The 22393-nt window shown below is 48.4% G+C and overlaps 2 protein-coding genes across 3 annotated transcripts in view; one reads left to right on the top strand and one right to left on the bottom strand.

Annotated features, from left to right (window-relative positions):
* PHF24 (PHD finger protein 24) overlaps nucleotides 1-22393 on the top strand; it is a 309837-nt gene that overhangs the window by 2543 nt on the left and 284901 nt on the right. For both annotated transcript variants that reach the window (XM_054658809.2, XM_054658807.2), the window contains exon 2: nucleotides 19361-19445. In XM_054658809.2, the coding sequence (XP_054514784.1) occupies nucleotides 19361-19445 (85 nt within the window). The remainder of the gene's footprint in view (nucleotides 1-19360; nucleotides 19446-22393) is intronic.
* CCL19 (C-C motif chemokine ligand 19) lies at nucleotides 5990-7723 on the bottom strand. Its single transcript, XM_001164037.7, has 4 exons — nucleotides 7507-7723; nucleotides 6630-6762; nucleotides 6350-6443; nucleotides 5990-6259 (listed from the first exon to the last, which is right to left on the bottom strand). Exons 1-4 carry the CDS (start codon nucleotides 7553-7555, stop codon nucleotides 6239-6241), a joined length of 297 nt encoding a protein of 98 aa, XP_001164037.2. The 5' UTR covers nucleotides 7556-7723; the 3' UTR covers nucleotides 5990-6238.

Raw genomic sequence — 22393 nt, 5'->3', positions numbered from 1 at the left:
TTGGCTACCCTCTGGACCTGGTAGTGTGTATATCAGTAACATAGTCTATCCTAGGAAGAACAAATCTGAGGAAGAGGCCCATAATGATATTGGAAGCTACTTGGGGGCATTTGGCCAGGAAATTCTCTGTTTTTCAATTCCTGAAATATGGTCTAGAAGAAAAGAATGAGTTCTGGGTGGGTGCTCCCTTGGTCCTGTGGACTTTTTTTTCCTGTGTCCAGAGATATGATTAGAGGAGGGCCAGATCAGGGTCATCTAAAACATGGGATGCAGGGCAAGGGCCTCAGTTGTCTGGACATAAGCGTTGTCCTGGCCACTTGGCATCACCTTTTGGTGGTGCCACCATGCTGTCTTGGAGGCCTATCTGGACCATCTGTACTGTACCGTATGCTCTGGGAGTGGTTCTGGCTGCCTAGGTTCACTTATTCTCGCTATTTTCTGCATCTTCCCAGGGTCTTTTTAATAAACTCCTTTTCTGTTGGAATCAGCCAGTGAGTTTCAGTGGCTTGCAAGTAAGAATCCTGATCCACACTTTTGTTTATTTGCCTTTTGTTTTTGGAGAGAGGGGGAAGCTTCATGAAGACCAAGACCATATCTATCTTGTTCACTATCGTATCACCAGCACCTAGAATAGTACCTGGAATGAATAAGTGTTCTGGGTTGCAGACAGTGATGAGGCATCACTTTAGACGTGAGGGGTTTTCCCAGGGCTGGAAACCTATGTGATGGCAGCGCTGAGACTCCTGGGGGCCTTACACTAACATTCAGAGTGATACTCTGGCACTCAGTGCTGCCATACCAGGAGCCATTTACGTAGACTACAGAGAGGATGGTGCCCCCTGGAGTTGTGCAGTGCTGCTGTCCTGCCTGACAGGTTTAAGTGTTCCTGACAGTGGTAGGGTTTCCTGAGAGGAATGGTGGCTTGATAGTAATGGGGGGACCTTGACATTAATGGGTGTCCTGTCAGCAATGAGGACATAATAGGCATTGGGACATCCTATCAGGAATGGGGGTTCCTCAACTGATGAGCACTTTGCAGTGTTGAGGCCCTGACAGAAGGGCTGGCTTCCTCTTGGGAGAGGACCCTTGAAATGATGGTTTGGCAGGAATGAGGTCGACGTGGTGATTGGGGTTTGGATTGTGTTAGGCTCAGATTTCCAGGGACTGGGATTCTGAGATCAAAAGCCCTAGGAGATCTGGTTGTCCCAGAATGGTAGTGTTCCTGTGGCTGGGGTGAAAGCTTTCCCACCTCTGCCAGGTTGGAGCCGAGGGCGGCTCACATCTTCTGCATCCCCCTGGAGCCACGGGGAAGACCCAAAGGCCCTAGCAGTAGGGTGGGGAGGCCTGATTCCCTCATCTACCCTGATCCTTAGAGGTTCTGTCCTTGCTGTTTTCCTCCAACCCTGCCCTGCCTGCCCCTGGCCCCTTGGGAGATGGAAGTGTCCCTCAGAAATGGGCCTTTTGAGAGTTGATGCTGCCTTGCTGCCCTCAGATGCTTTGCTCTTCAGAGGTCCTCTGCCACCTGCCGATCAGACGCCTGGCCCCACTCCTTTCCAGGAGCCCTGCCTGTCACAAGGTTCCTTGTCCTGCCTCTACCCCTACCCTCCAGATCCCCAGCACTATTCCTACATTCCTCATTTCCTTTCAATATCACCAGGTCCTGGCATCTGATACTCCCCTGGGAATAGGAGTAGGGTGGGCATTGCTGTAGCCCAATCCCCTTCTCTACTCCTCTGTTGTTGGGAAAACTGAGGCCTGAGTAAACTCCCTCTTTGAGGCTCTGGGGAAGCTGATGCTCCTTCTACTGCAGAGGCCCAGGAAGCTGGAAGCCCTCTAGGGTGTGTCTTTGTGTCTGGGTTCAGGTGTTAGGACCCCACCTTTGGCCACCAGCTTCCTCTCTTGTTTTTTCCCCAGCTCTTTCTAGCAAGCTGAGCTTTTCTACCCCAACTAGACTTCCCAGCCCCCAGCCCTCAGTCCAAGTGCTGCCCATCAGTCAGGCTTAGACTGCAATCCCAGCTTTGCCACTCACCAGTTGAGTTGACTTGGGAGGTCATTCTCCTCTGTGCTTCAAATTCCTTATACATAGAATGGTACTAATGATATCTCATGGGATCGTTTGAGGGTGCAGTGATGTAGTGCCAAGAAAGGACTCAGCTTGGAGACTCACACATGGCCAGCACCCAAAAGTAGTGGCTTTCCCTATTTCCATGGGCTGCTTCTCCACATCTGGCCTTGCTGTACTGTTCTCCATTTGTAATTAGGAGATAGGTCAACTCAGAGAAGTGGTATGTGTAATAGTTCAGAGTAGATATTCTGGAGCCAAACTGCCCAGACAGGAACGCCAGCTCTGCCTTTTTTCTAGTTGTCTATCCTGGGCAGGCGAGTTAACCTCTGTACCTCAGTTTTCTCAGCTGCGACATAAGAATGGTAATAGCACTTAAAGCAGTGCCCAGTACCTGGTAAGCGTCAGTGGTGAATTAGCTAATACTCAGAGCCATGTCCTTCCATGTGGACAAAGTCTCAGGGATCACCTAGGAAGTTATCTGACTGGAGAAATGCCTTCTGATTCCTACAGAGGGGCACTTGGAGGAAATTTCCCAATTAGGAGTCCTGAGCCTTCATGAAACTGTTATTTCTAAGGTTTTCTGGTGGTTTCTGAGTTTCCCGTAGCCTAGAAGGAGGGGGTGACATGGAGCTTGCCTGCCGAGAAGTTGAATATGAGATGATCAAAACATGATCAAAACCGTATGAAGCTGGCTCTGAACAAACGCTCAACCACACAACAGAGATAGCCCCAGCTGTCTTGAGAACTGGATGTGCTCCTGCTGGGGGGCGGGGCATGGTGGGAAAAGGCCATGTTCAGTTCCATTTTTGTTAATCATATGTGTATTGGGGCTTATTTCATGCCAGACCCTGGCAGAGCAATGTTAGCAATGGAGTTGGATGAGGCCCAACCTCTCCCTTGGGAGCTCCCTCAACAAATAGGAAAGGGAGATTTTCATCCCCCAAAGGCTAAGAGCAACCTGAGCAGGGATGTCAGATACTTTTAGGGAGATATTGGCTGCTGAGATATTGGCCTTTAGGATGGGAGGTATCACCCAGCTGCAGGCCTTGAACCTGTAACAGATGCCATGTGCCCTAGAGAAGAAGGTGTCTATCTAGAGGCAGGCAACAAGGCCTCCACATCCTAACTGGGAAGCTAGGAGTCCACACCACTCCTCAGAGATCTGACAATCTCTGGTGGGCTCCTGGCCCACCAGAACTCTGGATAAATGAAAATGCAACAATTGTCAGTGACTCACCGTGAAACAGGAAGCAGATGTTGATTAAATGTAGTCACAGTGCTGAGAATGTTAGAGTGGGGCAGGATGCTCTGTTGCTCCAATTGCTCAGATTGCTGGGCAATTGTACCTGGCAGGGAGATAAGGGGGTAAGACCCAGAGCCCAGGATGGGTTAGTATGGTTGGGGGGTGGGAAAAAGAGGAAGGCAGAAAGCTAGGATGGAAAGCATTGGCTGTAGAAGGGGTGGGGAGGGTTGCATGCCAGCTCCCCTGGGACTCTGGTGTCCACCCCTTCAGATTTCCTCCAAGTTCTTCATTTCCCAGGCTTCCAGGGTCAATTGAATCCAAGGCACTTCACTAGCTCCTAGATTATTTTCTCTTTTTATGAGCCTCAGCATCTCCTTTGATCTCAGAGGGTGGCCCCAGGGAGAGTTTTCTGGATGTGCAAGACTTTGTGGGGTGTCTATGCAAATGCTGGCGGTTTAGCATGAGAACCAAAGATTCAGGAGCCAAGTCTTTGTTTGGAAGGAGTCTCAAAAATCAAGCTCCTCTCTCCCATCTGACAAATAGGGAAACTGGATCTTGGGGTGCAGAGTGGAAAAGGAACTTGCCCAGAGTCACACAATGAGTGGGGCAGAGACAGGATCATGGGACTCTGGCCCAGGCAGTGAATTCAGGATTTGCTCTGTACCTCCTGGTGGCAGTGTCATGGAGGTAGCGTCCAGGGGCCCCTATCCTGGTAGCATCTTCTTCAAGGTTCCCACTCTCACCTGCCCTGCTCCGTCTGTGTGTTCCTCCAATAGTCCAGAAAGATCACTTTTGTTGCTTCTGTGGCAGGCTGACTTCCTCTAAATGTCACTGGCACTGAGAAGGATTTCAGGCAATGTGCTCCCCTCCCATGTGTGTTTGTTCTCTGAGACACCAGCCTGCTGGGATGCGGGGCACGGGGTCCACAGCTGGGAGACCTAGAACGCCATGGCTGGCTGACTTGGTGGATGGATGAAAGAATGGCTGGGTGGGAAGTGGGTGAGTGGACAGTTGGCTGGATGGAGGTCTGATGAATGCAGAAACAGCTGAATGAATGGATGCATGGATGCATGAATGGATGGGTTATTGCAGCTTTTCTTGAAAACTATCCCCATCCCTCCCACCCACCTGGTATCCCAGGTGATTCTGAGACCTGGGGTACCCAAGGTTTTGAGCACCTGCATCTGGGAGCAGAGGAGAGGAAGAGGATGTCATGCTCTCAGTGAGGAGGGGCTTTCACAACTCCCTCACCATTTCTCCGTTTTCAAGGCCTGCCCAGGCCTGGTTTTGTTGCTGGCTGACGTATACCTGATATAATGACAGCTCTCTTCCCAGGCAGGGGTGCTCAATCTGGCCTCCTTGCTGTCATCTGACCCCAGTGGCACAGACTTGTCACTCCCAGCTGGAGAGGCCCTTAGAGAACACCATCTGGAGGCTACCCTGCTTCCCCAGGAGACTTCTCAAGTACGAGGCACTCACTCTGTACAGAGAAGCCCTGTGGGATGCTCCAAGAGTCACACGGCTCTCATCTCCCAGAGCTGAGATTCCTTTCTGGTCTCATCTGGGGAGATGTCTCTGGTCTCAGTGTTGCCTTTGAGCCCTGGAGCCCATGTAGACTGTAGGGGTGGTGGTAGGGCTCCTCTATGTGGAATCTCCTGTGCTTCCCTGGCTACTCCTTCTTCCACCCCGTGGGCCTCTCTCCTGTCTCTGACCTCTGACTCCCAGGTCTGTCTGTCAGTGTCCCTGAGAGGCATGGCCCCAGGATTGCAAAGATGGGGCTGGACCTTGCTCAGTTTGGCTGAGAGAGGAAGGCTGGCCTGGAGGTCAGATTCTGTATGGACAGAATGAACAGATGGACCCTCAGCCCCGGCTGCTGAGCCTTTCCTCACATATTTATTCATTCTCTAAACAAATATTTATTGAGGGACTGCCTTGTGCCAAGCAGCATGTTGGACACCAGAAAAACAGTGGAACCCAAAATAGATGTGATCCCAGTCCAAGAACATGGACAAATTTGGACAAACCAGCAACTATAAGTCAGGGTGATGAATGCTGTGAGGGGCCACTGCAGGAGGCTACCTAACCCAGCGTGGGGTCAGGGAAGGCTTCCTGGAGGAAGAGGCGTCTGGACCCAGATGGGAAGCCAGGTGGGCAGAGGAGAGAGAAGAGTGTGCCAGACCAAGGGAAGGGCATGGGTGGATGGGTATTTTCCCCCAGGCAGTAGAGCTGGGCCCTTTGTCCCACTCCACCTCCCCTAGCCGTGAGAGCTGGTTCCCCACAACTCCCTTCCCTCCAGTGACACTGGATTCCTCAGACACCTGGATGCTTGAACACCTGCCTTGGAGAGCAGAGTGGGAGGCATGAGACGCTGGCTCATTCAGGGAACTGACCCAGGCTTAGTGTCGCTGAACTATGGAAAGCAATGAGGCTGATCCTGAGAGCATCAGGTTGTTAAGTGGAGGTGAGCAAGGAGACCCCCTAGGCCACAGAAGAGAAAATAGATCCTGCCATTCCACCTCCCCCTTCCTATTCCTGTCCACCTGGCTAGACAGCAAACGGACAGCAGACAGATCTATGGGTGCCAGGTGCCTTTTTTTTTTTTTTTTTTTTTTTTTTTTTAAGGCTAGTTAAGCAGTGGGAGTGGAGAAAGAACAAAGAAATCTGTAACAGGTTGTGATCAATTAGTTGTAAACACCAGGTGGCTTTATTGGTAGCATTGCAATCTGGGGGTGGAGCAGCTTTACTCTGACCACACTCACCCTCTCGATCACACTCACACTCACACACACCCCAGGCCCTGTCCTGGCTGGTCAGGTCTGGTGCAGAGGAGCTGGAAGCCTGGTCCTTCCTTCTGGTCCTCGGTTCCCCAGGTTAGGTAATAATTCACAATGCTTCACTTGGACTCCGGGCTCCCTCTGCATGGTCATAGGTTAATTGCTGCGGCGCTTCATCTAGAGGAGGAAGGAGAGGAGGGATCATGGGCTGGAATCTTAGACAGGAGCTCAGAGGGAGGAGACAGGGCCAGGGAGGGCCAGGCTTGCCTTGGCTGAGGTCCTCTGCAGTCTCTGGATGATGCGTTCTACCCAGGGCTGGTCTGGGGGTGCACAGAGCTGGCGGCCCCTTAGTGTGGTGAACCTGGGGTGAGAGGCCAGAGAGAATGGAGCCCCAGAATCCAGCATGCCTGGGGACCATGTCTGGGAACCTGTTTCAGGGATTTCCTTGAAGGGGTTGGGCTTGGCATGGAGAAGGGGAATAAGAAGGTGGGAGTCTCAACAGGGGCTAAAACGGGAGATGAGGCTAGACACCCTCCCCACAACTCACACTACAGCAGGCACCCTGCAGCCATCCTTGATGAGAAGGTAGTGGAAGTTCCTCACGATGTACCCCGGGATGGGTTTCTGGGTCACAGACAGGCAGCAGTCTTCAGCATCATTGGTGCCACTCAGAGTTGGGGCTGGGATGGGGAAAGAAGGTGACAGGACACAGGGACCCTTGAGGGTGGCATGGCCATGGCCCTAGCTCGGATTGAGGACACCTGTGTGTGTGTGTGTGTGTGTGTGTGTGTGTGTGTGTGTGTCTGGTGGGGTGGGGGAGGAGTTAGACCTGGTATTCAGCCATTATGCACCAATATGGCTCTGGCTCTACTGGTTGCTAAATATATTGTCATACTTCTAAACTGTTTTGTAAATAACCACTGCCCTGAGCCCCACAAATGACTTCCTGCTGCCCTGATCACCCCAACCTCTCTCCCAGGACAATCCAGCAAGTAAAGAGTTAATGCAGGTCACAGTGTGGGAGGGGCGTGGGGTGGGGTAGGCTGGTGTTAGGAGCCTTATTAATTGCTAAAATTTTTGAATATCAGCCTTGGCTTAGTGTCTGCCATTCTCTCTACCTTAAGCAAATCTCCTTCTGCCTGGGAAACGGAGGCAGCAGGAAATAGAGCTTGCAGAGACAGCCACAGCCATAGGCCCCAGGATGTGCTAAGAGACACACCCGCATTGGGATTCAGGGGCACAGGGACACCCACACTTACAGGCACACATGCAGGGACCTGCCAGGCTCACCGAAACATACAGACCTAAGCATTTGCCTGAACTCACCATGTCCCTTACGTCCAGTGCCAAGCAATCTGAGATCTAGACATTACCCACTGCCAGCCCCCCACTGCCCCTGACCCTGACTCTCCCTTCAGCCTTACCTGGGGAAGTCCAGAGAACCAGCAGGCTGAGGGCCAGTAGCAGGGCCATGGAGGGTGAACAGAGGCAGGCCAACGGTGAATGTGTGAGCGCCAGCTGTCTGGGTGTGTGCAGGATCTGTGTGAGGCTGCAGGGCGACTGGGATGCAGGGGTGAAATGCAAGGTGTGAGTGATGTGAGGCTGGGAATGTGAGCCCTGCAGCTGACTCTTATTTATGGCCAGAGCTTCACTTTCTCTGCCTGAAATTCCCCTTCATGTCCCATTCTGTGATTCCCCTGTTGCCCCCCTCTTTCTGGCAGAATCGCACCCTGCCCCCCTTCTTCCCCCTGCGGTTGCCCTTTCCTTCTGCTTTCCTTGGCTCCTGCTCTGAGAACTTAAGTCTGCAGTCTGGCCCAGTAAAGGGGGCTGTGCACTGTTTCTCCAGAGAGAGGGATTGCCCTGTCATCCCATTGATGGCATTTGCATCATCAACCATGAAGCTGGGGTTCAGAAGTGATGGTCAAAGGTGGGGGCCACAGTGAGGAACTGTGCTCCCTTCCTTAGGTTTATCCCTTGTCCTCACTGGTGCTTCTTTCTTGGGCTGGTGGTGAAGAAGGCTCCCTGGCACCCTCAGGACAACCATGAGATCCTGGGGTGGCCTCCAAGGTCATCACTGTGCCTGCCCACTATGTGGGAACCAGTCCTTCCCTTGGGGCAAGCAGAGCTGAAAGGCCAGGTACCTTGGGAGGAGGCCCAGGACCCCCATCCCACATCTCAGGCCTCTGGGGCTCAGCAAACCCTCCCCTTCCTCTATTTACTGTTTTCCTATGTCCAACACCTGGGTCAAAGGAACAGCTGGAGGGAGCCTGGCTTGGAATAGCCCCCTTCATTTTCCCCCTTTTCTCAGTCCTGGGAACCAAGAGGGGATTTCTAAGGAGAGGGGCTGGCCAGCTCATATTCAGACAAATCTTAAAATTTCAAGGAATCGGCCGATGGGGGAGGGGACAAGTGACTTCCCATCCTTATGAGAAAGGTCAGAAGAGAAGGCCTCGAAAGAGAAACTAAATGTGAAACGCCCAGTCACCCGTCGTCACCCAAACCCTAGACCCTCTTTTGGATGGAGAGAGGGAGGGGGAACATTTCCCTCTTAAATTTCTGACTTAGCTTCTTTCCATTCATTAATCATAATAATAGTAATGGTATTTTTGATTGTTTACTATGTGCTAGGCTCTATGTCAAGGACTTTACCACTATTACCTTGCTTAACTTTCCCAAAACAATACCATTGATGTAGTTTTTCTTATTTTCACATTATTATTCTTATTTTACACATAAGGAACATGAGGCTCAGAGCACAAAGCCACACAGCTAGTAAGTACTGGAGCATGATTTGGACCCAGGTGTGCTCTAGGGTTTGCAGTCTTTACCTCCACCCCACACCGCCTGTCTGCCACTTGGTCATGGCACAGCATGGGTAGTCACGGTGCAGAGGAGGGAGACTCTGCAGACAGAGCGCCTAGCTTGGGATTCAGATTCCACCACTTACTAACTGCGACAAGGTGAAAATTCTCCAGTTTCTGTGTCTTAGTGTCCTTATTTGTAAAATGGGAATGGTAGAAGATCTACTTCTTAGGATTAAATGAGGAACCCTGAGTAAAGCCCTTAGCTTAGAGGCTGACGCACAATAAGCTCTGTTAGCCATTGTTCTTCTTTTGTCCTTTTTTTTTTTTTTTTTTTTTGAGACAGAGTCTCACTCTGTCACCCAGGCTGGAGTACAATGGCACGATCTTGGCTCAGAGCAACCTCCACCTCCTGGGCTCAAGGGATTCTCCTGCCTCAGCCTCCTGAGTAGCTGGGATTACAGGCACCCACCATCATGCCCGGCTAAATTTGGTATTTTTAGTAGAGGTGAGGTTTCACCTTGTTGGCTAGGCTGGTTTCGAACTCCTGACCTCAAATGATCTGCTTGCCTCCGCTTCCCAAAGTGTTGGGATTACAGGCGTGAGCCACCATGCCTGGCCTTCTATCCTTTTATTCAGGTATCTGTTCATTAATTCATCCATCCACCCCTCTTTCCATTGATCTATCCATTCTTCTGTCCATGATGGTTCTGGTTATTCTGTTTGCCCCAGCCTATCCATTCTCCACTCTTCACGGCACTGCTCTGCTCCCTGGAAGGCTGACCTCTGCAGATAGCATTACTCAGGGTCACCTGCTTTCTGGCTTCTGTTTGGGGCTGGCCCATGGGAAGCAGCAACAGATCAGTGGTGGAAGGAGAGAGGGGTATTAATTCCCCAAATCCTTCATCTTGCTGCAGTTCTGGCAGTGAATAATTTCCCCTGTGGCAGTTGTTCTCAAAGAGTAGCCTTTGGGCAGCAGCAGCAGCATCACTTGGGAGCTTGTTAGAAACACGAATTCTTAGATTTTACTTCCCACTTACCACATCTGAGACTCTGAGGATGGGGTCCAGCAAACTGCATTTTCACATACCCTCCAAGTGACTCTGATATGTGCTAAAGTTTGAGATCCAAACGAGCCTCAGGGATACCATCAAATATACCTCATCACAGGAGTCTCAGGAGGAGAATAGAGAGAACAGGGCATTAAAAAAATTGAAGAAATAATGACAAAACATCTGAAATCTGATGAAAAGTATGAATATACATATCCAAGAAGTTCATTATGCCTGGCCTGCTATGTTGTTATGTTTATCAGAGATCTTTGTTTCTTTGTGTGGCTGTAAGTTATTACTTTTTGTCCTTTTGTTTCATTCTGAAGGTCTCCCTTTAGCATTTCTTTGTTTGTTTTTTGTTTTTTCTTTCTCCCTTTAGCTTTTCTTATGGGCAGGTGTACTATTAATGAACTTCCTAAGTTTTGTTTATCCAGAACAGAAGTTTGAGACAAGCCTGGCCAACATGGTGAAACCCCATCTCAACTCCTGACTACTCAGCTACTCAGGAGGCTGAGGCAGGAGAATCCCAAGGCTCACCTTGGCCTTCCAAAGTGGTCTACAGATTGAGGCCCACTGGTCTACAGTGATCCTTTTGGGTTGCCTCCCTTCCACAGGTCTATCTCTATTCTTTTTTTTTTTTTTTTTTTTTTTTGATACAGAGTCTCAATATGTCACCCAGGCTCTAGTGCAGTGGCACAGTCTCAGCTAACTGCAGCCTCTGCCTCCCATGTTCAAGTAATTCTCCTGCCTCAGCCACCCGAGTAGCTGGGATTAGAGGAACACACCACCACGCTTGGCTAATTTTTTTTTTTTTTTGAGATGGAGTTTCACCCTTGTCACCCAGGCTGGAGTGCAATGGCACAATCTCAGTTCACTGCAACCTCCGCCTCCTGGGTTCAAGCGATTCTCCTGCCTCAGCCTCCTGAGTAGCTGGGATTACAGGGACCCGCCACCACACCCAGCTAAGTTTTTTGTATTTTTAGTAGAGATGGGGTTTCATCATGTTGGCCAGGGTGGTCTTGAACTCCTGACCTCAGGTGATCCACCTGCTTTGGCCTCCCAAAGTGCAGGGATTACAGGTGTGAGCCACCATGCCTGGCCTAATTTTTGTATTTTTAATACAGACGAGATTTCACCATGTTGGCCAGTCTGGTCTCAAATTCCTGACCTCAGGTGATCCACCCAACTCGGCCTCCCAAAGTGCTGGGATGACAGGCTTTGGAAACACTGTTCCCTCCTCTTGCCCCTTCAAGCCTTTGTATGGTAATGGTTTCTCACCATTGCTAGACCCCAACTGCCTATCATCCCATGTTAGTTCCTTAATCCTGACCTAATCTCTTAAATTGTCCCTTTATTAAAATCTTTCCAGTTAAATTTTTTTTGAGTGTATGTGATATTGTGAAATATATATCTGGTCTTCATCTTCCTTTTCTGACGTATAGCTCCTAAAATCCTTGGAATCTTGGGAGAGATTGTGTCTTTTGTATGCTAATAAGATAACTGGTGGCTGGGGGCCTCTAGACAGCCTCTGGATGGGAGCTAGTCAGCAGAAGAACCAGCCACATGGTTAGAGAGTTGGAACATTCTCTAACATTCTGTAGTGGTGGGGAGTCCCACCCACTCCCCACCTCTGGGTAGGGGAAGAGGGGTTGAAACTTGAGTTGATAAACCAATGGCTGATGATGTAATCAATTATACTTAGGTACTGATACTTCCATTAAAAACCCGAAAGGACTAAGTTGGGGTGGGGGCTTCTGGATAGCTGAAAACATGGAGGTTCTGGAGGAGGGTGCCCAGAGAGGGCATGGAAGCTCCACACCTTTTTTCCCCCATACCTCACTCTATGCATCCCTTTCATCTGGCTGTTTATCTGTCCTTTGTAATATCCTTTATAATAAATGGGTAAGCATAAGTAAGTGTTTCCCTGACTTCTGTGAGCCGCTGTAGCAAATTAATTGAACCCCAGGTGGGTTGTGGAAACCCTTATTTATAGCTGGTCAGTCAGAAGCATAGGCCACACTCTGTGCTTGCAATTGGTATCTGAAGTAGGGGGGCAGTCTTGTGGAATTGAACCCTCAACTTGTGGGATCTGATGCTACCTCCAGGTAAATGATGTCAGAATTGAACTGAATTAGGGGACACCCATCTGGTGTCCACTGAGGAACTGTCTGCCAGATAATTTCTTGGTGGGGAGAAATCCCCACACACTTATGGGTACCCAGAGGTCACAGAAGTATTGAGTGGTGAGAGGGAGTAGAGAGTAGGGAAACATGGTTTTCCCTGTATCCTTGGAGTGTGCTATCTGTTTCCTGCCAGGGTCCTCACTGATATAATTGGCAGTACCAGGACATAGATTCCCAAAATGGGATTCTAGGATTGGCTTGCCCTTGATGAGGGCATGGATGGTCTCTGTGGTTGGAAAAAGAAGACACAAGTAATCTGGAGCACGTAGGAGCATCACAGTCACTTAGACTATCACTCGTGAGGCATGGATGAAATGTTGGAAGTCAAGACATTAGGAGATAAAGTACCTGAGGCACTTACTTACTATGGTCACAAATGATGATTGCAAATGGTGATTACTATATTGTTACTATAGTACTATATTGAGGCCAGAACCTCACTGGCCATTTCTGATTGTGCTAGTAAAATTCCAATAAAAAAGATAAGGTTAGGCCAGGCACAGTGGCTCACGCCTGTAATCCCAACATTTTGGGAGGCTGAGGGGGGCAGATCACTTGAGGTCAGGAGTTTGAGACCAGCTTGACCAACATGGCGAAACCCTGTCTCTACTAAAAATACAAAAATTAGCCAGGCACACTGGCGAGTGCCTGTAATCCCAGCTACTCAGGGGGCTGAGGCAGGAGAATCGCTTTAACCTGGGAGACAGAAGTTGCAGTGTGCAGAGATCATGCCATTGCACTCCAGGCTGGCGACAGAGCAAGACTCCATCTCAAAAAAAAAAGAAAAAAAAAAAAGTTTAGACCAGGAACTTCTAACTCAAATGGAAGTCTTAAGGAATGTTTATCGTATGTGGCCACATGACAGATATGGCTGAGGATCAGATCCAAGACCCGAGTGTCTTGGATTCATGTCTGAGTGATGATGCCCTTATCCTGGAATAAAGGCACTGTTGGGAAGGCATAGGACTCTGAAACTTGGAATGGTGACATTTGAGCAGAGATGAACAAAGCTGAGAACTTTGGACCTTCAAATCCCCCTGAATCTTCCTTGGTGGCAGAAGATAATTCCCCCTTCCCCTGTAAACCATGAAGGATCCAACCTTCCCTTCCGTTAGATAATAACTCTCTGGCAAAAGGCATGCCTTTTTCCCTCAGGACCCACCCTGACCAGCCCTCAGAGTCTCCAGGCCCATAGCAAGTTTAATCCTAACATTGTCTGGACAGGAAAGTACAGGATATGCTCCAAGAGCAAGAGCGTAGGTGCTGGGAAATTTGCAGGAACTTGTCAACTTGTCCTGGGAGAATCCCAGGAACCAGTGAGGACAAATTTATTGATATAGGTGTTCTCATGTAGGATTTGGGTATCATTGTGTTAATATTAGCTGAGCACCTGGGAGTTGTGTTAATATTCTGTTGGGTTGATTCCTGGAAGCCTGGATTTGACAGTGGCCTGTGATCAGTGAGGCTGAGGTGCTAGAACCTCGCTGGCCTGTTGTAGAACTCCTCAAACTTTAATGTGTGCATGATTCACCTAGGAGAATCTTATTAAACTGTAGATTCTATTCAGTAGGTCTGTAGTGAAGCCCAGGATGTTTCATGTTTCACATTCACAAATTTTTTTTTTTGAGGTGGAGTCTTGCTCTGTCACCCAGGCTGGAGTGCAATGGCACGATCTCTGCTCACTGCGACCTCCACCTCCTGGGTTCAAGCGATTCTCTTGCCTCAGCCTCCCAAGTAGCTGGGATTACAGGCACACACCATCATGCCCGGCTGACTTTTGTATTTTTAGTAGAGATGGGGTTTCATCATGTTGGCCAGGCTGGTCTTGAACTCCTGACCTCAGACGATCCACCTGCCTCGGCCTCCCAAAGTACTGGGATTACAGGCCTGAGCCACCGCACCCAGCCTTCACGTTTCACAAACTTTTAAATGATGCTGATGCTGTGGTCCTTGGACTATACCTTGAATAGTAAAGTAGAGGAAGAGGTTCAAAGGTTAGAAATAAATGTTGAAATTACCTATTTTGTACACCTCCGAGGGGCCCAGAAAGATTCTTCTTCAAGGCACAAGAACACATTAGTGAGGGGAACGCCAACTCTTTGAAAAGCACTGTCTGGCTTCTTTAATAGGCTAGACATGAGGTTGTGAGATGCTCTCTTGGGACTGGGCAGCCTTATTTCAAGGTGAATGATGGAATTCTTGCGTGGTAGAGGACAGATGTTACCACCTAACCATGAGTGATAAGGTGAGTGAAATTACTATGAAATCTGTAGGGATGAGTGGTAATCATGTGCTTTGCCCCATAGGAATATGTGGTGGTAGCTAATTAATCATGGTGTTCTTAGTAATGAAATAGATGGACAGCTTACTAATGTTCTACTCGACCCATACAAGTGGAAAAATTCTAGACCTTGTAAACAGAAACTTGATTTTCAGGTTATATTAAGGATTTACAGTCTTACCCAGTTTTTGACTTAAGCCAGTTTCCCAGAACTGAATCCTCTTGATTGGGTGGGGGGCTGGGGGATCCTGGATCTCTTTCACAGGCGGATTCTATAAATCTTCCTCCTAGTCAGTGTTTTTCAAGATGTGGTGAAATTTCCAGGCTATGGAGATGGGGACAAGCTGAAAAATAGTCATCTAGGGCATAACGTTCCAGAGCATTTTGGGTTTTAGAGGCAATATATACTGTATTTATATGTACTACTGCAAAATGTACTGCAAAATGTACTACTGCAAAATGGCTGGATTATTGCATAAAGGCTCATAAAGATGACAGTTTGTTTTTGTTGTTCTTTTTTGAGACGGAGTTTCACTCTTGTTTGCCCAGGCTGGAGTGCAATCGCGCGATCTCGGCTCCCAGGTTCAAGTGGTTCTCCTGCCTCAGCCTCCTGAGTAGCTAGGACTGCGGGCATGCACCACCACACCTGGCTAATTTTGTCTTTTTAGTAGAGATGGGGTTTCTTCATGTTGGTTAGGCTGGTCTTGAACTCCTGACCTCCAGTGATCCACCTGCCTCGGCCTCCCAAAGTGCTGGGATTACAGGTGTGAGCCACCGTGCCCAGCCAAAGCCGATAGTTTTGAATGAGGTCCAGGCTCCGGGGAAAGTTGCCCTGCTGCTCTGGCTGAATGACCCACAAATCCAGTGAACTTCATGTCGTCTGTGGCAGATAAGGGTGTGCTGTAGGAGCCCTAGTAGGAGAGTTAAAGCAAAGAATCTTAGTGTAGTGGAGTAAGGCCATGCTTCTTCTGCTAACAGTTCTTTTCTATTTGAAAAGCAGCTCTTGATAGGCCTTGGGGCCCTGGTCTAAAACTCAGATTATAGTTCATCCAGTGACAACGTGACCTAAGGGTGCTATCTAAGCAAATCATATAGTTGGATGTGCACAGCAGCATTCATTATGAAATGAATTGTATATATGAGACCAGACCTTAGAAGTTTCAGAAGGTATGAATAAAGCATGGCCAGATGGCTTGGACTCCTACTTGTGTTGTTTTCTGCTTCTTCTTCTGATCACACTTACAGCTTCATGGAGATGTTCTCTACAAACAGTTAACAGAGGATCTGTAAGGTATGCTGGCATTAGCTGGAAGAGACAGCTGATTACAGCCCCAACCAGGGATGGTCCTGAAATACAGTGGTTAAGGGAAGTCCTCTCAGTGGGCAGAATTTGGGGCAGTACATTTAGTGTACACTTTGCCTAGAAGAAGAGATGGTCTGAGGTTTGGAGCTATACTAATTCATGTGCAGTGGCTGCCTGCAACAACCCTGCTCTCACCTCTGTAAGTGGTCCCTTCACTAAATTCTTTTCCATTAACCCTTTTTGAGCATGCCATTTGTTTCCTGCCAAGATCCTAAATGACACAATCGTATAGTGCAAAGCTGGCGGAGAGGTTTTAATTCAATTTCAATACCATCTGCCTGGAATGCCTGTTGGGAAGGACCCTGAGAATCAGCAGGAAAGGGTGAAATAATGAAATAATAATAAACAAGGCATCTGTTACACATTCATTCAATAAATATTTATTGAGGGCCTCCTATGTGCCAGACACCGTTCTTGGCACTGAGATACAGCAGTAAGCACAACAGGTACACGTTCCTGCTCTTGCAGAGTTGTTATGCTAATGAAAGAGACAAACAATAAGCAAACAAGAAAAATCTATACTATCTCAGATGGCAATAAGTGCTATGAAGAAAAATAAAGAAGGCAAGAGGGATAGGGAGTATTGAGGGAGGGGGTTATTTTAAATAAGGCAGTCAGGAAAACCTTTACTAATAACATTTGAGCAGAGAGCTGACCTGATGAAGGTGAGGGAGAAATCCATGCAGAGGTCTGTGGGAAGATGTTCTGGGTAGAGAAAACAGCAAGGGCAAAGAGTCAAGAGTGTATCTGAGGAATAGCAAGGAGGCCAAAAGGGGAGGGTGGTAGGAGATATACAGTCAGATAATAACAGGGGCCAGATAACACAGGGTTTTGTAGGCCACTGTTATATTCCGCGGAGTGAGATGGGGAGCTATTGGAAGGTATTGAACAAGTATGATGTGACATAAACTCGCTCTAGCTGTTGAATGGAGAGTAGATCAAACTGGTGCAAGAATGGAAGCAGGGAGACCAGGGTGGAGGCCGTTGCAACAATCCAGGGAGGAGATGATGGTGCATGGAGTTGGTGAGAAGTGCTCAGATTCTGGAAACAAAGTAGAGCCAATAGACTTTGCTGAGGGGTTCAGCATAGGATATGAGAGAAAGAAGAGGAGAGAATACTGCAAAATTTTTGACTTGAGAAACTTGGATATAATTTTAGTTAACAAGATGAGGATGATTGAAGAGGAGTGGGTTTGTGGGGAGATCAGGACCCTGGTATAGACTTAAGTTGAAGCTGCATGTTGGGCATATTAATGGAAATGTTAAGTAGGTAGCTGGGATGAGTCTGGAGTTCAGGGAAGAGATTCTAGCTGAAGACACACATTTGGGAGTAAATGGATGGTATTTAAAGGTATGAGACAATGAGGTCACCAAGAGAGTGAGTGTAGATAGAAGAGGTCCAAGTTCTAAGTCCTGGACCTCTCCAACATGAACAGATCAGGAAGAGAAACAGGAATCAGGGAAGGAGGTGGCAGTCAGGGTGTTCCGAAGGTACCCACTATCATGGCAAAAAGGGAAAGGACACAGGCCCGGTGGGTGAAGTGTTTAAGGCACCTACCCACAGCTGTTGGTTTAGATAATCCAATGGGGGTGGGGGACTGGAGGTCAGGGAGGTGTTTGAAACAGTTTCTGACCACAGGTACAGAGGCATCAGCGCTACGTGCTTCGCCTTGTTCACCCTCTTCCCAGCCAAGTCGTTTATACAGGGTTCTTGGTTCAGCCTGAGCCCTGGGAATCTTGTTCCAGCTCAGGGCAGATCAACCCATTCAGCCCAGCCTAGCCTCATCCTTTTTTCAAGGAGCCTGCCCAACTTTCGTGCTCCAGGTCTGGCCAAATCCCCGCCCCAGGGGTAGGAGATCCTGAATGCGCGCGTACTAGCCATTGGGGCGGGGGAGTCAACCAAGTTCGTGGTGGGGGTCGGGGTGGGTGAATGACTGTAGGGAGAGGACCCTGACTAGATGGTTAGTGTATGTCGCATGCATGAATGTGCGTATCCCGAACTGTGTCTGCGGGGCTCTGGGCGACCGGGGCATGTGTGCGGATGTGTGTCCGCGCCCGTGAGCGTGCCCATGCATCTCCCCTCCTGGGCCTGCAGGGGGCGCCCCGAGCCTGGGAAGGGAGGCTCTGGAGTGGGGCGCGGCTGCGGCAGAGGGGTGGGCGCATGCGGCTATGACCCTGCGAGCTCCTCAGAGAGGCTGCGGTGAGCGGGCGTCCGAAGTCCCTGGGCCTGGAACAGCCTCTGGCGCCCTCCCGGCTCCCTGGCCCTGCCGTCCCTGGGGTCCCCGCGCGCGGGCCGGGCGTATGGAGGGGAGGCTCGGGCTGTGGGTGGTGCCTGCGCATCCGATGACCTGGGCCGACAGTTACCCCGGGCCAGGACACCGCCGTCCGGCCAAACCCCTGCCACCCAGGCCCCCGAGCCTCGGGGGTCCTCTGCGGGGCCGGCCCAGCCCGGTGGCCGGGGGAAGGCCCGTGTTTGTCGGCGAATATGAAGCGTTTATCTTTCCCTCCCACGCCCCAAATAGTCCCGATTTACCCAGAGCCCAAGGTGTCCGATGTTGAAGTCTTGAAATAATTACTGTTTGGCTTAAAGGCTGAAGGAGGGTTCACATCACCTCTGGCACTTCGCTCGCACCCGATAGATATCTTACACCACTCATTACGGGGCCAACGCTAAGAAAGATTTCCTTATTCCAAGGAAATATATTAGGCGCGAGGCTGGGGCTGGAGGATGAAGGGCTATAGCCTGACATGGGCGGAAAAGGAACTTGTCTTGCCCATAAGTGGACACAGGGAAACGCGCAACCTTTGGCCTAGAATGAGACACATGTGAGAACAAATCGTAAAAATAATTGAAAACAAATTGGTCCTAGAAAGATGAAGGAAATGAGAATGGAAAATTCAACCCCTACTCCTGTTTTCCTGTAGCAGACAGAGGACTGCTGCCTCCTGGTGGCCGAGCCGGGCAGTGAGCGCCTCCCAGCAGGCGGAGGCTCACACAGCGCAGGGGATACTCCGAGCAGAAGCTGGCGCTGGCTGCTTAGGCCTTCACAAGTGGTGTTCAGTTATTCTCTTAATATTGGATTGAAATTTATTATTACCACAACCCATGATTCTAAAGCAAAAGTCTCAAAGAATATGGTAACAGACTTTTTCTGGGGTGTTTTAGTTTGCTGCCTACTGCGAAATGGTTGTCTTGAAGAAAACAGAGCTTTCAGCTTCTTGACATAGCAATAGACGTAGGTCACCAAGGTCACAAGGTCATACAATTCCCCTTAAAGTAGGCACTACTAGAAGAATTACAAATATAGGCCTGGCACAGTGGCTCTTGCCTGTAATCCCAGCACTTTGGGAGGATGAGGCTGGAGGACCCCTTGAGGCCAAGAGTTGGAGACTGCAGTGAGCTATTACTGCACCACTGCACTCCAGCCTGGGCAACAGAGTAAGACCCTGTCTCAAAAAAAGAATTACAAATATAGGCGTTAGAAAAAAAGAGAGTTGGCAATTTCAGCATCCATAAAAATGGTAATCCAGCCCAAGACTGATGGCAAAGGATAGAAACGTTGATGACTTTAACAAAACAGCATTATTTTGTCCCCAGATACAAGGAGAAGTAACGCCTGGATGTGAGAAAGAAAAAGAACTTCACAAAGGATACCAGCTGAAGCTTAAGACATATTTCACAGGTAAGTGATTATAGCTGGGAAACAAATTAATGTCACCTTTCATAGACAACAAGTGACAGACCCCACCCCTCTGACTCCCACTAGGTCATTTGGCATGGTAGAGGATACCTAGTGTGTCATTCTGGTAGCCCCATAATTTAAATTTTTTTTTTTGAGACGGAGTCTTGCTCTGTTGCCCAGGCTGGAGCGCAATGGTGTGACCTCGGCTCACAGCAACCTCCTGGGTTCAAGCAATTCTCCTGCCTCAGCCTCCCGAATAGCTGGGATTACAAGCACCCACCACCATGCCTGGCTAATTTCTGTATTTTTAGTACAGATGGAGTTTCACCATGTTGGCCAGGCTGGTTTCGAACACCTGACCTCAGGTGATCCACCCGCCTCGGCCTCCCAAAGTGCTGGGATTACAGGCATGAGCCACTGCCCCCAGCCCATTATTTTTAATTTTTAAAAGAAAGGTATCAAAAGAAAGAACCCGACAGTTGTTGGTAATCACAGCCCTCTAAAAGGATATCATTAATAAGTAGGAACTGTGGCCAGCCAAAGTGTGGCCCACGTATCCTGAAGGGAGGGGTTCTTAAGAAATCTGATTGCTTACTCTAAGAGTTTTTTTGTAGGCTACTTTGCCTATGGAGTAACCATTCTTTTATTCCTCTACTTTCTTAATAAACTTGCTTTCACTTAAAAAAAAGTTTCTTGTAATAAAATGTAGAGACAGGGCCTTGCCATGTTGTTCAGTCTGATCTCAAACTCTTGGGCTTAAGCCGTTCTCCTACCTCTGCCTCCCAAAGTGCTGAGATTACAGGTGTGTGCCACCGCACCTGGCCAACTGCTTACTTTGGAATTGGTTTCAGGTTTATAGGACTAACTGAGGCTTGTTTGTTTTTCACTGCAGCCTCGAACTCCTGAGTTCAAGAGATCCTCCCACCTCAGCCTCCCAAAGTGCTGGGATTACAGGCATGAGCCACGGTTCCTGGCCTGAGATCTATTAGCTCTAATTTTTTGCTTTTTAAAGGTGGGGTATTGCTCCACTATGATCGGCTATGGTGTGATCATAGCTCACTGCAGCCTCGAACTCCTAGGCAATCAAGTGATCCTCCCACCTCAGCCTCCAAGTGGCTAGGACAATAGGCCTGTGCCACCGTGCCTGGCTAATTTTTTCTTTTTTTTTGTAGAGACAGGGGTCTTGCTTCGTTGCCCAGGCTGGTCTCAAACTCCTGGCTTCAAGCCATCTGCCCACCTCAGCCTCCCAAAGTGCTGGGATTATAGGCGTGAGCTGCCATGCCCAGCTAGCTCTAATTCTTTACTAGTCCCACCTATCCTCTATATCTGTATCAAAGAAGCCCTTAAAATATTGACAAGGAAGGAGTGAACTGGGAGAAGCAGGAGGAGATTCTGAGGCAACACTGACAAGTGGGAGTCAGCCCATGATTTCATTAGTGTGTGTGTGTGTATGTTATCATTTCGTGGAAGAGATAGTGGTGAAATTATTTAAAAACATGGTATGGCCAGGCACAGTGGCTCACGCCTGTAATCCCAGCACTTTGGGAGGCCAAGGTGGGAGGATCCCTTGAGCTCAGGAGTTTTAAGACCAGCCTGGGCAACATAGTGAGACCTCGTCTCTACAAAAAATGAACAAAATTAGCTGGGCGTGGTGGTGTGTGCCTGTAGTCCTACCTACTCAGGAGGCTGAGGTGGGAGGATTGCTTGAGCCCAGGAGGTTGAGGCTGCAGTGAGCTGAGATTGCGCCACTCACTTCAGCCTGGGTGACAGAGCAAGACCCTATCTCAAAAAAGGAGCAAATAAAAACAACAAAAATACATGGTATTAGTAATTTTCTGGATGACACTGAGGAGGACTCATTGTTAGAACATAGTGATAACTCACTTTTAAAGCAATAAATTGCTTCTGTGGTTCTGTGATAAAGAAAAGTCAGGATTCCAGGGATTAAAATGAGTTTTCATGCTTAAGGAATGAAGATTTTGTAGATTTTAGAGATAATTCATCTTTAGGATTTTTTTTTCTTTTACATCTCTAGTAGAAGTCATTGTTTCCCTGTTGGATACTGGCATATGAATATTCAGTAAATATGAATTTTTACTGTATTCACGAATAAGACATTAGAAATCCTTCATATTTATAATTTGATTTTATGCTTTGTATCTATTTTTATTGAAATATTTACGTGTCTCAGCAGTAGGCTTTTGGAAAGTTACCTTTATCTCCTCTCCCATTTGGGCTCTTGTGGGTTTATGCTTTTATTTTATTTTTAAAATTAATTTATTTACTTTGAGACAGGGTCTCTCACTTTTTAGCCCAGGCTATATGGCTCCCAGGCTCAAGTGATCCTCCCACCTCAGCCTCCTGAGTAGCTGGGACCATAGGCACATGCCACTACACCAGCTACTTTTTTTATTTTTTGTACAGACGAGGTCTCATTGTGTTGCCCAGATTGGTCTCAAACTCCTGAGCTGAAGTGAGCGTCTTGGCCTCCCAAAGTGTTGGGATAACAGGTGTAAACCACTGTGCCTGGCCTTGGTTTATGCCTTTACACGCATACATGCACCAAAAAAATTTACTGTAGTTTTAGTCGGGGCTCAGTGAGAAGTGAAAATAAAGGCATGTAATTAATTTTCCATCCCTACCCTGAACTCCGATTTGTTTTTAAATTTAATGGTGTTGATCTTTAATGATTTACGTTTTATGGTTTTATGACTTGTTTAAGAAACTCTTTTTGGCCAAGCAGAGTGGCTCATGGCTGTAATCCCAGCACTTTGGGAGGCTGAGGCGGGTGGAGCGCTTGAGCCCAGGAGTTCAAGACCAGCTTGGGCAATATAGTGAGACCTGGTCTCCATTTTATTAAAAAAAAAAGTTATTTTATACCTCGAAGTTATAACCACATTCACCTATATTTTCTTCTACGTGTATCTTAAACATTATGTTTTGAATCC

Source organism: Pan troglodytes, chromosome 11 (assembly GCF_028858775.2).
Source record: "Pan troglodytes isolate AG18354 chromosome 11, NHGRI_mPanTro3-v2.0_pri, whole genome shotgun sequence".
In the NCBI taxonomy this organism is placed as follows: Eukaryota; Metazoa; Chordata; class Mammalia; order Primates; family Hominidae; genus Pan; species Pan troglodytes.
The sequence above is the reverse complement of the archived record's forward strand: the minus strand, read 5'-3'. Positions and strand labels throughout refer to the sequence as shown.